This window comes from Anas acuta, chromosome 19 (assembly GCF_963932015.1).
Source record: "Anas acuta chromosome 19, bAnaAcu1.1, whole genome shotgun sequence".
Classification (NCBI taxonomy): domain Eukaryota; kingdom Metazoa; phylum Chordata; class Aves; order Anseriformes; family Anatidae; genus Anas; species Anas acuta.
This window is the reverse complement of record NC_088997.1, coordinates 10,238,991-10,255,717: the sequence shown is the minus strand read 5'-3', so window position 1 is coordinate 10,255,717 and position 16,727 is coordinate 10,238,991. Positions and strand designations below refer to the sequence as shown.

The 16,727-nt window shown below is 38.9% G+C and overlaps 1 protein-coding gene across 7 annotated transcripts in view; it reads right to left on the bottom strand.

The window, feature by feature from the left end:
• Positions 1 to 4,992: 4,992 nt before the first annotated feature.
• AUTS2 (activator of transcription and developmental regulator AUTS2) overlaps positions 4,993 to 16,727 on the bottom strand; it is a 756,836-nt gene continuing 745,101 nt past the window's right edge. For all 7 annotated transcript variants that reach the window (XM_068656148.1, XM_068656150.1, XM_068656147.1 and 4 more), the window contains 4 exons: positions 16,221 to 16,298; positions 14,312 to 14,395; positions 13,177 to 13,399; positions 4,993 to 8,179 (listed from right to left, as the gene is read on the bottom strand). In XM_068656148.1, the coding sequence (XP_068512249.1) occupies positions 6,940 to 8,179; positions 13,177 to 13,399; positions 14,312 to 14,395; positions 16,221 to 16,298 (1,625 nt within the window). In that variant the 3' untranslated portion in view covers positions 4,993 to 6,939. The remainder of the gene's footprint in view (positions 8,180 to 13,176; positions 13,400 to 14,311; positions 14,396 to 16,220; positions 16,299 to 16,727) is intronic.

Here is a 16,727-nt window from a genome sequence, read left to right as displayed (position 1 = left end):
TGTTAAATAAATCATTTTGGTTTATGTCCTTAGAAAACTTGACTTTAATTTTTTTCCTCATCTCCAAATGAAGCGATTCACTGCTGACTGCAGTTAGCCCCTTCAAAAGGCAGGTAATGGATAACACAGGTTGATGTCCTCATTAATGGCTGAGGCTTTGAGGGTCTGACACACGTTGACTCATCGTACGCACCATTTGCAATAGAGAGGCATCTTTTATTCCCATAACATAAGCAACGTGCTTTGTTGCTGGACTGTAGCACCATGCACTTTAAGCCTAACTCTGCAAAATATGATTACCTCTATCTAGCTGAATGGTCCGGGTACAGACCACTTCTGATCCCTCTTATTAAATGTGATAAAGCAAGGTCACTCTTTAGTCAACCTGATCATTGCCTGCCACAGCACCATTGAGATTTCTGTCATTTATGCAGGGAACAGGAGAGCTCCTCACAGATCAGACACGTATAAAAATAATTTAAAGCCACATTCACCTTGCACAAACCAGCATAGCCATCCCGTCAGCCTACACATATTTCAGTCTCTCTTTAACTACCCTCTTGTGGTGTTTCAGAAGAACAACAGCCTTTTCTAACAGGTGAAAATAAATCCAGCTCTACTTGGCCAATATACATTGAACACAGACGAAACGTTTCTTTTGGAAGGCAAGTAGTCAGTGATCATTTTATGAGCTTTTTTTTGTTTGTTTGTTTTTTGATTATTTGTTTCATGAACTGAGCTCCAAATTCATCATGTTTGCCCCAAATACACTGAGGCTCTTCACACACAGCAACTGCTGAAAGTCCCAGCAAATTTATACTTGCATTTTTAATTATCTTCAAAAAAAAGTTAGTTTTCATGCTTTAGTGCTAAAGCAGTGACTGCTTTGTCAACAGAAATCTGCCACTAAATCAACAGAAACTAGTTAATGGCTTTGAATACGCAAAGCAGGAGATGCATGTCATCACCATGCAGTAATTATGTATATTTGACAGCAATGTAATCAATTAAGTTCTCCCTTAATTATTTTCTCATCTTTAAACAAAGATGATTGTATTGGGAGTGGATTGTTTGGTACTTAGGGCTAAATACCACTTTTTCAGTAGAGAAACACCTCATAAATCTAACAAAGAAAAATGTTACCCTCTGAGCTTCAACACTGAGCAATAGAGGTGATCAAACAATCTACACTCAGTGTTAAAATAGGGTGTATCTGCCCTTAATAACCAGAATGACCACAGGCCATACACAGGTACTTGAATTATCCTATTAACAAGTAAAAACATAATTTCATGGACATAGTGTTAGCAAATCTAAAACCCCAGGAAGTTGTTAACTTGGGTTAGGATGAAAGGTACTTTCTAAAGGCACAATAGTGATCCATAAATTCCTCATCTCTTACTGCCATTGACTCTGCAGTCTACCTGATTTAGGTTTTTTTTGGTTCTCTTGGTGACTGAGGCAGTACCTGGTCTCCCTGGGAGACTAATGGGATGAGTCAGGCAGTAGGTGGCTGTTATCACACCAGTGACTCTGAGCTTTGTGTTACCAGGTGCACTTTCCTCATTTATAAAATAGGCATAATGGTATAGCAAAGTATTGCCAGCAGCGGAAACATCAAATGCAATAGTCACATCCTACAGGAAAGGCCTCTGCTAAACTGGCTAAGGGGACATGCAAGATGCCAGGCATGATGCCATATTCCATAGATTGCTATACAGAGAGATTCATGGAGAGTACACGAGCAAGGAGGGGGATACTCTTTGTGACAAGGCAATGTCTTTGTGTTACAATTACTGTAGTTGCAAGACACCTGCAGGAAAAGAAATACCAAGCCAAGTACACAACTGGCAGAAGGGACCGTGCTGGAAAACCCATGACTCTATCATGATGAGCCATGCTGGGAACTTCCACTTTGCTCCTGGCCACAGGCAGTCAAAGCCCCTCCGGATGGAGACAGATTGCAGGATGAACAGAGCCTGACCTTTCCTGCAGCTTTGTTGCTTCTTGGCTAGCAAAAGCCTGGATTTTTTTATAGTGGTTACCCAATAAACTAATTCACTGAAACCCTCAGTTGTCAGCCTGTTATAGCAGCCCTGAGAAATGCTCACTTGCCGCAGTCAGAGCACCAAGCACAATGCAATCACATAACAAAAATCAGACTCTCCCTAAGATCTTCACATAAAAAATGGCCAGGATTGGTACAGAATGAAAAATCTGCTTAGACTGTAAAATCAGCAAGGGAGGAGGTAGTCCCACCACACATTTACATGTACTTCTCTGAAACAGCTAGGTTAGAGGCTAGTCTCTATTTGGAGTTAAGAAGAGGCACCTTCAAAAGGCCTTTCAGACCTTTTAAGCTGGAATCCTGCTCCAAATGGCCTTCTGAAAAAATGGATGAGTATACCTACAAAGATGGCAGTGGGACTCTAAACAAACAAGTCAATTTATCCAGGTAAGACTTAACCAAGTCTCCAAAGGACTAACAAAACCCTGCATTATTTGAGTCTCTGTTTTTTGTTTGAACCACAGCTCTTTCTTCTTTCTTACCAGAAACAAAAGCAGTCAGACAAGCAACTCCTCTGTAAATGGAATCTAAGCAACTGTCTGTTACCTTGTTCCAGTAACCAAAGTGGCTTTCAGCAGAGGTCACCTGCACGTGTGAAGGAGGAGTTAGAGTTCAAATTATCAAGAATCACATTAAATATTAACTTAACAAGGTACAGTCATAGCAAATGAAAATACTTTTCCTCCCCAACCACCATTTGCCATCTTCCAGTCCAGCGAGGATTATAAATTCTGTTTTCATGAATGCACTGGCAAAGGTAAAGAAGAACAGAAATATACGTTGTGTCCATGGCTCTCATAAAAATTCATCTGCAGCATTTATCACTGCCTATAATAGATTTAGCTGTCATAATACATGACAAAAAAAATGTGGCAAAAAGGCAAGGTAAGGTGTAAATAACAACAAAAAAAGTTAGAACTAGGCATTTAATAAGAAAAGACAACAAAGACAATATAGAAGGTTCAAATGAAGGGACAAAGTGCAGCATAAAATTTTATCAGGGAATAGATAAAACAACTGCTTTCAAAGAATCCCTTTGTGTACACTGATTCAGTTGGTATCCCAACTTGTGATGGATGCTGTTAAATAGAAACACTAGTTAGAGTGGGGCAACGTGGGATCTTTATAGCATAAAGCAAAGGACCTGAATGTTGCAAGCATCATAACTCAGGGTTTTTGTGTTCCCAAATGCCTCATGCTCTACAAAATAATATCCTTCACAGTCACTTCATTCTTATGGGTGGTATGTGGATTGTTTTTACACGTATTTAATTGCTTAAATGCTAGTGGTTTAAAAATACTAGTATTAAGACAAATGTCTTGAATGAAAAACTCTGCTAAAAAGATGAAATTCACCTGCAAGCTAAAGCCACCATATCAAGCTTTTGAAAAGCTATGAACACATCTGAAAAAAGTTTGAGAGCATTAAAACCTTGTTTCATCTCTTATTCATACCTTTCAGGCATATTCTTGTGAGCATCAGCACTCATAAGAAGACCTGACGTCCTGTTCTTTAAAGGCATATAGCCACTTAAATTGCATTGAATTCAAAGGGAGTGAAATGTCTCAGTCCTTTCTGGGACTCTGGGGCTGAGGTTTCATTATCTTGACTGGGAATTCAGTAATATCAGCAGGAATACGCTCAGCACCTGGGAGAACAAGGATCATAGTCTGTACAATCAGATACCACGTTTCTTCCCTGAAAGCCACTGACAAAGCTGCTAGGACTCCTATTACAATGCTGAGATAAACCTGAAAGATGATGCTCTCATTAGGCCCTTCTCATAGACTCCCTCACACTGTATCTGTGCAAGCTTTCTCCAGTAGCTTTCATCGTTCTACAGCCATCTATGAATGGTTTCCTTCAGGAAGCTGGAAGCATTTTTAAAGACGTACATTTAGAAGACCAAGATACTGGTTGCTTGCAGAAAAACAAAAGCAAAACAAAACAAAACAAAACAAAACAAAAACAACAACAACAACAAAAAACCCACAAACAAACAAAAACAGAAAATGCTTTTTTCCTATATTATACTGTACATTACTACCAAGAATACGTACAGTTCACACATAGGGCTATTCTTTTCTCTCAGTTACATGGTTGAAATTCAAAGAAATTTCACTTTGATCAGATTTACATGATAACATAGCATACAGACAAATTCTACAACAGCAGAGAGAGAAACAAAACCAAACTTGAATATATGGCTGCATACAGTTAATTGCTTACCAAAACAAGTGGTAACTATCGAGGGAGAAAAAAGTCTTCTTAATTCTTACTCTAGAAAGCGAGTTTTAGTGTCACAAGTTACCTCTGGCAAAAGTAACTTGGTAAAAATTTTGAAGTGTTTGCACTAAGTCTGTAACCAAAACCAAACAGAACAAAAAAAAAAACAACCACCTCCAGGAAATCATGCATCATGACATCATGACTTTTTTTTCCCCCCCCAAAAAAAAGGACACCATGAAAGCTGTACTATGTAAAACTAAAAATTTTGCAAAAAATTGTATATATTTTTTTTCCAATTGGTCACAGTAACCAAGAGCCATCTTCTTAGCTGGTAACTGGTAAAATGCATTTAGCTTGCATGGAAGTACACAAATTCACAAAAGGGCTTGCATACAGTCACATACGTAAATATGGGACTAACCTGAAAGACTAATTGGTCAGTAATTAAAAGCTAATGTCAGTAGGATGTTATTATATTTTAAAGAATCTGGGCAAGCTAAGGATTTGGTCTCTTTTTTTGTTCCTTTTTTCCTGATTATTATAATCATTTTTATAAGATAGCTTATAAAAGCTTGTCATTTCCTTTCCATTTTTAACAGCTCTTTCTTCTGAACAAAAGCCCACTCTTGGGAAAAGGTATCGTTTCTTCCCCATAGCAACGATGGGGTACTCCACACAAAGAAGCACCTAGCAGTTTAGTTCACATTTTTTTAATAACATGGCACAATTTACATTACACAAGTCTTCGCTGATGAGGAAACATGCTGAAGATTGAGAGCCGCTTCACTTTTCTTTTCACATAGGATCTAGAAAGGACTTTATTACATACAGGATAAACAGCAAAAAGGTTTGTATATAACAATCTCTTTACAATACTGAAAGCTACCACTACGGTTCCAGTGTACATATTCTTCAGGGTTGGGTTTTTTTTTTTTTCATTTTTCCTTTTGTTCTTAAAAAAAATCAGAAAAAAAAAGAACACTGCACAACATCTGGAGTTCACAAAATCTGAAGCTCACAACTAAACCTTCAGTTGACTACTAAAATAGATCTCTGATCATTAGAAACAACTGTAGTTAACTTTTTTCTTTCTTTCTTTTTTCTTTTTCTTTCTTTTTTTTTCTTTTTTCTTTTTTTTTTTTTTTTTTGCCAAAACAGAATAACAACTTCAGATAGCACTTTAATACACTAGAAGACCAATGGAACTAATTTTATTTCATACATATATTTTACAGTCCAGTAGACAAGATATTGAATTCTCTCTGATAAAGTCATATTCTCTCCAAATATTTAGACAAGAAACTTAACGCATTATAAAAAAGTGTGTTATGAAAAGACAGATTTCAGAAGACTGATGCATATTGTTAAAAAGGACCGTGTTCTTCAGGTTGTATCTTCCATGATTAGGGAACAACAAGGTTGACCTGTTAACTATTCACAGACTTTATTACCAACTGAAATACAGTAAGTTGCATTATGAAATCTGCATCAGAGTTCATTAATTAAACTACTGATCCACAGTGAAAACATCATTTAGAAAAGTATTGGCTTTCTTGTAGGATTTGTTTCAACATAGTTAAAAATCACTTAACAAAAAAAAAAAAAAAAAAGTGTGTGGTGTGTACAGATTAAAATGACACACTGGCAATAAAAACAGACATGAATGGTTATAACCAGATGTTCTTCCAAAAATAAATTTGACATGTTAAGTGACGAAGGTTCTGGAAAATATCCAGCATTTGATTATTATTCTGTTTAACCCAGATTAATGTGACTAAAAACCCATCAGTCATGACTACAGTATCAGTGATTATAGATTGCTAACCTGACGCTTTCTAAGGAATACATGAGCTACAGTAACATCAGCATCTTGATGCAGGGTTTCAGACAGAAAACTACACTTCTAATGGGCTGTTTCTTTATCAAAACAAGCAAGAGAAATAGGTTTCTAGTATAGATGAGCTTGTTCAGGGAAAATATGACTTTAAGTATGTTGTGTGTTGAAAAGGCTCCTTTGAGTTTTAAAGGCTTTTGTGAAAAGCCTTAAAATTCATTGCATAGTTGAAGGGGTTTAGCTGTCTATAACAATATATGTAACACAGCATAAGCAGACTGTGTTGATCAATATTAAGTTTGCAAATAGCACAGTTTAAGAAGTATTAATGTATTATGTTACTTAATTTTATCTATTTACATTTGTACAAAGTAAAGCTTTCGTCTTACCCTTTTTGCATATATGAACCATTAACCCATGAAGCACTCTTTTTACATAAATATCTACAATTGTTTTCACTTTTCTTCTGAAAGAGCGTTGTACGGTTGTCATTGGTGGTGGCTTGTTTCTAGTCAAATCATTCAGAGTAATGTCTTGTTCTTCAGTTCAAATTTGAAAATTTTAAACTAGAAATAAAATAGAGTAGAAGACACGAGGAACATATGGACTCGGCTAAAAGATCTGGAAAATTTCAACATATAATATACAAAAAAAAACATTTCAAAATCTTTGCACTCAGGTCTATACATATTGTACAGTGGGTTACATCCCCAGTCTGTATCAATGACTAGTAAGAAGGTCTTTATATTATGTTCATTTACAACATTCTGTCCCTCTTTCTCTGGTTTTCACTTAGTCTCACTCTGTTTATCGAGCTTCAATGTCCTTGAGGGTGTGAGAAGGAGGCCTCTCTCTCATCTCTGTTGACAGAGGAGTAGTCCTTCTGGGAGACCCAGGCCGAGGTCCCAGAGTAGAAATAAGAGGTGGAGGGGCACTGAGAGCTGCTGTTGGGGGAGTTTTATTGAGGATGCCATTTTGGTGTCCCGTTGGGGGACTGACTCTGGGGTAGTGCATGCTAGGAAGTCCTGGTGTGATTAGGCTTGGGTGAGGCAGGTGCCCATCCAAGGTGGCAGGGTGAACTGAGTGCAGGCGTGCATGTTCATAGTCCTCTCTGAGCATGTGCAACCGCTCCCTGTCATCCAAGTGGTTGCCCCTCTCATGCTCACGTCGTGGGTCAACAGAAAGAGGGTGGTGGTGATGGTGGTGGTGATTGTAGTCGTGAGGTTCCCGATCCCTGAACGACCTGTCGGCTTCATATAATCTTGGCGTAGAAAGACGATGAAGGGGGTCATTTCTTAGCAAAAAGTCTCTGCCCAGGGGGTCTCTCCGATGAATATCTAGCTCTCTGTAAGGATCTCTTAAGGGATCTCTCATTGGATCCCAGTGGAAAGAAGGATAGGGGAAACGTTCTCCACCAGGAATCGGGCTAATTCCCATAAAAGGGGTCATCATGCGAGTCCTATCCAGGCCACTGATGCTGTTCATGTGATGTATACCAGTTACACCTACAGTCATGGGCATAGACACTAAAGGACTTGGATGGACATTAGATGTAGATATAGGCGGGGGCTGATCAGATGACCTGTGAGTCTGAGGTCCCTCAGGTTGAACATCATGGTCTTCCTTTCGCTCCTCCTTCACCTTGACTTCATTGCTTTTCTTCGGATTATCATATGCCGGCTCATTCTTCCTCTCAGTCTCACGGTTTGAAGTACTATTAGGCCTGGTGCTCTCCACAACAGGGGGCCTAGCATAGGGTGAAGGAACCCTGGACATTTGCTTCGATTCTTCCACCACTCGGCTTTCATGGCTCAGGCCTTCTTTCTCTGAAATATAGTTGTCCTTCACCTTGTGCTCTTCGACATTAATTTCCTTCCGAGATTCGGAGTGATCCCTCTCTCGCTCTTTGGGTTTCTCTTTTTCTCGAACCTCGGGATTCAGATGGCTCCTGATCTGCTCATTTGAGCTGCGATTATGTCCGAGGGAGTTTACTGGATGGATAGGTGCTGGCGAAGGATGGCTGGAGTGTCTTTTCTCAATGCTCTCCCTAGAAAGAAAGAGAAGCATAAAAATTAAAGCATGAGAAACTCTCATAAATAAAACAAATCCTTGAGGGTGTCTGCCTGTATACTTGTCACTTTGCAGAAAGCTAGTAACATGCACCATTTAATGCACTGTTCCTATTGTACACCCAAAGCACCAGAAGAGCAACCCATCTCTACACTAGGTCTGTTCTATTATCTTAATGCAGGAGAAGAAGATCCCCAAAGAAGCTGCTTTGTGAATGATCTGACTGAAATTTCAAACACTGAAGTCCACAGAAGGATCCCAGGGAATCTAGCTCTAATGTACATACTCCTAGGATGATGGGCTTAGCTGTTTGTAAAGAGAGAGAAAAAATAGAAACATACCAATTTCACGCAAAAAAGGTGAGGCAATTAAATCCAAATTACATGGGGAATAGGATTTTACCTGCTACTTCTATTAAGAATACATTTGGGCAAGTAGACGACATTTTGTTCAGCGGACTTCTTGAAAAACTTCCACACTTACGTACTTTACTAGTTTCTTATCTACATTGTCTTCATCCTTCTTGATTTTCAATTTACTTCTCACAATTCAATTTCCTTTTTAAAACTGAAAACAAAAGCCTCTCAGTGCACCAGCACTGGTGGAGACCACCTCTGAACAGACAGGCTTCTTTAAGTGTGAAGTAAGCCTCAGTGTGGGTGTTTTAATAGAGATTGCTAGCCGTCATGCACAGATTGTGTGTTGACTTCCTCAGGCAAGGATGAATCTACGCTGTATGCCCATCATTCAGGCTATCTCATAAAGTTAACACCTTTGTGGATTCTGTTGCTCTTCAGATTCCCAACCCTTTCCCATTTCTGGGATAGAGTGAGCAGAGCAGGGACTGTGACAATGTATCTTGCTGCCAATGCCAAGAAGTCTCAAAATATTGCAAATTCTTTCCATCTTTCATACTTATGTTGCACAAAGGATTAGAGAATAACTGTCTGGCAGTGGACTGAAAAAAAAAATATATGAATGCATTCTGTACCAACTATTTTCTGGAAGTAGTGTTGACTAACACTAAGTGGAATAGCAGTCCTATTTCAAATGAATTGAGTCTGTAAGGTGAATCTAATTCTTCAGTTCCAACGCTTTTCACCTCGCATTAATTGCGGCTGAACTCAGCATTGCAGTTTTCTCTACAAAGACTGCCTCAGTGTTGGACACGTGCTGTTTTCTAGGCATGGAAATTCTGTTCCATGCAGGGTGATGGACAACATGCCACTAAAGGCAAATGAGGGGTAAGCAGCAGGGTCCTCTACAGTCTACAAACAGCTCCAGTTTACATACTTCTCTGGGTGCTGCAGTCTCTGCTTAGCAATGTGTCATCCAAACACGCTTTGATGAGGACGGTAGGTTGAAACTCACTCTGGACAAGATGAGCAATACTGGATGGCTGAAGGGCAACTCGGAGAGTGACTATGAAGTGGACAACTTGTTCCTTCACCTACACAGTTTCTGCTACTTTCTTTTTTGCTAACGAGCTGAACTGTGTAAGTTTTCTACCTCTAAGCTGTAGGTACTTTTGGGTGGTGAAACTGCAGCAACTGCTGAAAAAGTATTTTGAAAAAGAAAATTCTCATTATTATAACCTCACCAGAAGCATCTTCTGCTGCATCTAGACTGAATTGTTGAAATTGTCATTTTATGGGCCATTTCTCAGACAATCAGAGTCCAGACTGCAACTGTTATAAAACATTTGTAAGTTGGAGCAATTAATACCAAAACTGTCTCATCTGCACTGACTACCAATTAACTCCTGGATATCATGTTCTGTTTTGATTAACTCTGCCCTAAACAGTCTGAAAATTGTGTTCTGGCTCTAATTTCCCTCCTCCAGCTCTCCACAAAAAGCTAAGGCATTTTTTCTAACAGCTTCCAGATTTGGACACAGCGCGACTGAGATAATGTACTCCAGTGAATGCAATGCTTCAACATGAAGATCCTTTTCCTCTGCTGTGAAAGCACTGGCTTGTGGACTCTGCAATACCTAGCTTGTTATTTATTTTGCTCATGGGACCAGTTCAGAGGGCACCCTTAATTGTTTTATTTCACTAGGGGAACTCATTGAGTCGTTTCACTGATAGTTAATCAATTTTCTGCGTAACTTATTTATTTTAAATTGTGCATAAAATTTAAAGAAAATAACGGGTATTTTCTGTAACTAAAGAAAAATATATGTGCAACCAAAATAACATCTTCCATTGCCAATTTAATTTTATTCAGTTACAGTGATGGCATTATCTCAAGAGGCTATTGATTACACAGTTCACTTAAGTGAACGGCAGTCCAGTGGTGAGGGAGGGAATCGTTTTTTATCCTCAGATCTATCAAGGGCTCCTTAGGCTAATAGTACAGGAACAACTCCAACCCTCAGTCTCTCTGAAATAAGAAACTTGAGATCATGTTTTCAAATGAGTTTATTACTAAATAAGGTATGTTTTGAGGCTGTATGCTACACTGAAAGATAATGCACAAGACATTATGCCAATTACTTTGCTTCATTTATGTTGATAAAGAGATCAATAGATTCTTGTTTTCTCTTTAATGCTCCAGGATTACATACACATCAATGTCTTTATTAGAGTGGAATTGCTCAGTGACATCTTCTAAATTAAATACCACTGAGAAAGAACAAATCCTGTTTTGTACAATAGCTGCTTTCACTGTTTTTTTTTTCTAATGTTGGACTGGAGTAATGTCCTTAAAAGAAAGAAACAAGCGAATTTGCAAGCGGTGTTCCAGAAGAAAGCAGGGACTGTAACAGGACATAGCAGTGTAACTCCCAGCCAGCTCTACACCTGGGAAATATTCACAGACTGTAGTTTCACATGATCTAAACTCTCTTGAAAGATCTACCATATCTCACGCTAGCTGAGAGGGGGCTGCAATGCAATGGCTGTACAGCTTATCCAGTAAAAGCAATCAGTGATTCACTGTAACCCACCCTAACACCATTTTTAAATGGGGGTAAGTCAAGCTAAGAGGTGCCTTTGAGGCACTTTTAATTGTCACTTATTACAGAAGAAATCTAGATGGACCCATTTGTCTAGATGGAGTGTTTGGGGGCAGATAAAGCTCAGACCATTGATGATAGGACAATTTTGAGATGAAATCATACCAGAACTCTGGGTATGATTCCCAGTTCTTCCTGCTTTGTCTAATTAGCCAAAAATAGGTAACAGAGATTGGGACCTCAACTAGAAGGCAACTCTATATCCTCACCCTGCTGGGTGCCACTGAAGATAAAAGGATAGGTATGAGAGGCTCACAAACTACTCCAGACATTATCTACATAGGGAGAAGGTCTCCAGGAAGGAATTCTCAGCATCTTCTCATACAGGCAACAGTGTGAGCATGCTGCAAAGTAGAACTTTTCAAAACCACATGGATGGATGCATAGCAATACTATATCAGCAAAATCGTTATTGTACTAAACTGGTAGCCATAATTGTGCAGAAATATGAAGTATGAATGATGCTTACTTTTAAGCTCTCAAATTATTGAAAATAAATATGTTCTGAGCTATGGTATGGAGTTCAGGCAATGCCAAAGCAGCTTACAAGGAATGTGTTTCTGAAAGGGATTTTCTTCAGCAGGAACACTTCATAACAAAACAACTGGACAGTAACTGAAATAATCACATAGTTCTAAAGACTACCCATATCATCAGTAACTAAAATGTTTTGCCATTCAAGCCAGTAAAGTTACTCACATGCTTAAGCATTTCGCAAGACAGAATCCCCAATTTCTAATGGCAATTTATTTTGAAGCATTAACACCACACATGAAAATAATGAAGCTATGCTACCAAACATAAAATATTCCAAATGGAAAATGTAGGTGAAAAGATCTGTAGTTTGACTTGCTCTTCACATTTTACAATAACACAGAAAAGCTCTTAAATGTATTTTTAGAATATCTAATGTGTTAGCATAACTTCTTTTAGAAAAGGCTACTAATGCGTATATTTGGGTTAGTGACAGAGAAGTCAGAAAAGCACATCTCCTAAATATTCTTTTATGCTAAAAAATTAGAAACATAGCCATTATGTAGTAAAGTAATCTGCAAACTTAACAGGAAAGCCATTAAGCCACAACTGAAAAAGCTGAAATCAGCCTCTCTACATTTTTCAAGGAAGGCATGACACTTGCTGAATGGCAAATTCTTATAATTTGGTACTTAAATGTTAAGAGGAATTGTTACTGAGTTAACTGTATAATGGGAACAGTCCTGTCAAAAAAAAATATGACCGGGTTTTACTTTTCATTAACCCTTCCCAGCCTGGACATGTTCTAACATGCAAGTCCATGTAAAACACTGAACAAAAAAATGTGCTTGAAGGTATGCAACAGCAGTGCATGTATGTGTGTTTTCTTCAGGGGAATTAAGGTTGATTTAATGAACTGCATGCACTGAAAGTTACTGTGGTATTGGAAATGACATACCATTATATTTTACAGAGTTTTAGTTTTAGAACTTTTATCAGTGGTTTCTCTCGTCAGGCCATTTTAGGGGAGGGAGGCAGGGTTATTTGTTTTGCAGATTGGGTCAGATTTACAAAGTTATTTAAGTATTCACTAGTGCAGATATGTGTCTGATAGACTTTATAATCCTTTTTTCATCCTGTCAGGCACCTATCTACACATCAAGTCTTCAGAAGACCTATGAGAAAGTCATCCACAAGGCTGTGCGGTCTGATTCTATTCTCACTTGACACTGCCTGAACTCTGCTCCAGCCAAGCTCCTTCTGAGGAACTGTGGTGCAAGTGAGAAGAGAAACAGATGCAGCAGGAGGCACCTGCTGTGCAAGTACTGCCAGCCTCACATTGTAGGCACCGATGGTGTCCGCTCTCCAGGTGTCCCTCTACTGAAGCTCTGGTTTAACAATGTGCCAGGCTGGGAAGGGTTAAAAGCAGAACGGAGCCCCAAGCTTTGAACTAGACAATTCTTGGAAGTGTTCTTTCGTACCTTTCTTTGTCATCTTTACTAACAGATGAGTCTCGTTTATCTACATCTCTATCTCTGTCATGAGCTGCAGCAGATGAACTGCGCTCCAGCTCTCCTGGCTTCAGCCAGGGCGGAGGGGTCGGGAACGAAGGAGGAGTTCGGTGCAGTCGGTTCCAGGGCTCGTGAGGGTTGCTAAAGCTCTGCATACTGGGGCCATCCTTGTGGCCGAACATTGAGTTGGGTGCTGAAATGGTGAAGTGGAAAACAAAAAGGTTTAAGAAAAAGGTATGCTCTAGTGAAGGTACTTACCAAAAAAACTTTTACAGCACTCAGAGTTAAAATGAATACATATTATTGGGAGCTGGAAAAGGAAAGGAAATTAACAGAGATTCATTAGAGGGTCTCATTCCTAAAAATGGGCAGGCATCTGACAGCTGTTTTAATTGGAAGGGAAATGCTGTGGATAAAATTGACAAGGGATGAAATAGAAAGATAAAAGTGACAATGATCCTTAGTCCAAATATTTTAGAGACACCAGAAAATGACCATTATAATGACTATAAACAATGGAACTTGTTGCATTTAATCCTGAACCAAAGTAAAATAATATGTGACCAAAATCATGCCAGATTTGAAGTATGGAGAAAGGTAGTGACTTTTGAAAGGATGATCTTTTGAGACTGGCCAAATCTAGAGAAATGTTGATGACCCTGGACAAATAAATGCAGGTTAGTGATCTTTTCCAGGCACGTGTCCTGGATTACCGGTGAGAAAGGAAAAGAAAATGTTCTCATCCACAGCTAGGGATTACAAATAAGCAGTGCACATTAACTGTTTTTGACCATGCAACAAAACCATGAGGAATCTCACAAACTCCTTAGGCTCATAAGTTCTGTATTCTTTTATTTTTTGACTAAACAATGCCAATGGTGACATTTGGCATTATGTTGAACCCAAACTATGAGGCAACTGATAGAAAATAATTTACTGATGACTAAAACAATGCTGTTATTTAAAAGAAAAAGGGTGCTTTTCATATTCCCATCCCTTACTGATGTGATCTAAGCAACCGATAAAACGACAACGAATAGTCACCATCACTCAATATCCTGAATCACACAGCAAACAAGAATTCATAAACAAAGAGGTTACTCACTAACTGTCGGGTTCCCGAGTCCCCCGAAGGCATTACTACCCACTGCAGTGAGACCACTGAAGGAAGCTGGTCGATTGAAAGGCTCTGCAAACCAATGAAAACAACTGACACTCACTGGCATGTTGGTAATTATGAGAAAGCATTAGTGTGTTATCCAGATGAACAACATCCTCCCACAACACACCGGTGATTGTGAGGGGGTGAGAAATACAAAAACTTATTTTTTTTTCCCCAATGATGGAAGTTTTTCTACTAAGTTGATTTCCCCAATCAACTTAGTAGAAAAACTTCTGAAGAAAACCAAGATGTTACAATATATGCAGTATTGAGGCCTGTAATTCAGCAAAAGTAACTACTTCACTTAAAATCTGCAGACATCTCAATTTTTATTTCCTTTTATTCCCTTCCAGTTCAGTTTCAGGATCTTTCTCAGGAAATGTCCCTGGCTAGCAAGACTATTATTAAGTCTGTCAATTGTGCTTGCAAAACACCTTCAGGCCATGCCTCAGTCATGTCTCCTAAACCATAGCCAGGATAAAAATAAAATGTCCTGTTATACTGATATATCATGCTGACCTGAACATTTTTCAATGCCCTTGATATTTATTGCCAATACTATATGAAAAACTAGAATGTATTATGAGAAATATTGCAATCTGTTGTTTTTTGTTTTTTTTTTTCATACTTAATGTATACAGAGTATAGGTATGTTGTATGAAGCAAATTCTCTTCTCAAAGTCTAATGACTTTGATGATGACTACATCTGATAAATACCAACACTGAGAAGAAGAAGACCATGCCTAACATTTTCTACAGACATCATGAGTCTGCTGTATCTGTTTAGTGACCCTGCCAAATCTTTCCTTTTGCAAAATGGAATATCAAATTAGAGTCTTGATTTCTGATGTCCCCATAGGCAGCAGATTGCCTTATTACATCAGTAAGTTAGAAAGGAACTAACAACATTTGGTGACTTAAGTGGTTCCTTTTCTTAAATGTGTATTTGCTGTTTTTCACTGACATACGCATTTGAGCCCAGATCAAAAGAACTTAAGGATCTCCTTCCCAGTCACTTAAATTGAAAAGCAGGTATCTCAGTAGGAGTCAGGAACAGAAACACCTTTCTGAGCCTGAGCCTTAATTTTCAAGTATTTTTTGACTGCTTATAGACATGATTACACTGAACATAACCAGCCCCATTCCTCCTGCCATACAGGCACTTTGTTTTCTGAAGTATTTCAAAACATGCTATCAGTGATACTGTTACATGTATTTAGAACTGCTACCTGAGTTACAGAAGATTAATGGATAAAATGTGCAATTTGTAAAGGTTAAGTAGGCAGGACACTCAGAGAGTCTCCACATGGGCAACCTTTAATGGACTAAAACAAAAGATGTGAAGTAAGAACAATGTAGCATTACTTTACAGTGGCAGACATGCAAAAGCAGAGCACAAAAGCTGAGGCAGCTTGCTATGTATTCAGAGCCATGACTCCAAGCTTGTGTCAAAGGGTTCATCATGTTGATCCAGTCGTAAATGGATCTATACAGGTAACACTTAGGTTGAGGAGCTGAAGAACATGCGTTATATTTATTTCTTTTGGTGCTCCTGGCATGCTTAACTGTATTATCTCTGTGGACCAGTGAGGCTCAGGAGCATCTTTTGGCCTTATTCTGAATCTGGCTGGTAAAAGATGGTGGCTGTTCAGACTATACTCCACGCCTTTTGGGGAATGACAGGACAACTGAAGTAGCTGTCAGTTCAGTGGTATTCACACTGTAACAGGCCACAGCAGATTGCCAAAGGTAGCAGGGCGGAAAATGCCTGCATGTTACTTCTGAGTTGTATTCACAGTCCAGTATTCACAGAGAGAATTGGAAACGACTTCTGGCAGTTACTGCACTTACCTAAGTGAGCAGCTGGGTTGAGAAAGTTGCTGTGGTGAGGTGGAGGGCCAAAAGGGGTGCCGGCTGGGTGAGCCCCACCTGCCAAAACAAAGTAATGGGGTCAACTCCTAGCAAAAGCTCAGAAGGGCACTACCTGTCCTCTACACTTGACTATAATTTCTTAAACAACAGCTCATGTGAGCAGAGATTACTCAGGTCAGGATCCCATGCAAATAGCAGCTGCTCTTCTAAACAGAAGTTACCAGTTAAAGGGGATTGCAGGGAAAAATGTATCAGTATGGAGAAAGAGTACATGTAAAATACAGCATATTTCCCACCTGTCATCTCCATGATGCATCAGATATCACTGTGAGCAATGTTCCTCCATTTGCGACCTGTATAACATTTCAGCACGTTTGTGTGTTTTTTTTTTTTTTTTTTTTTTTTTAAAGCATATGGACAAATTTTAAAATATTTGTCAAATAGACTAATAGCCCCTGGCATGTCTTGCAGAGAGTTCATAAGCCA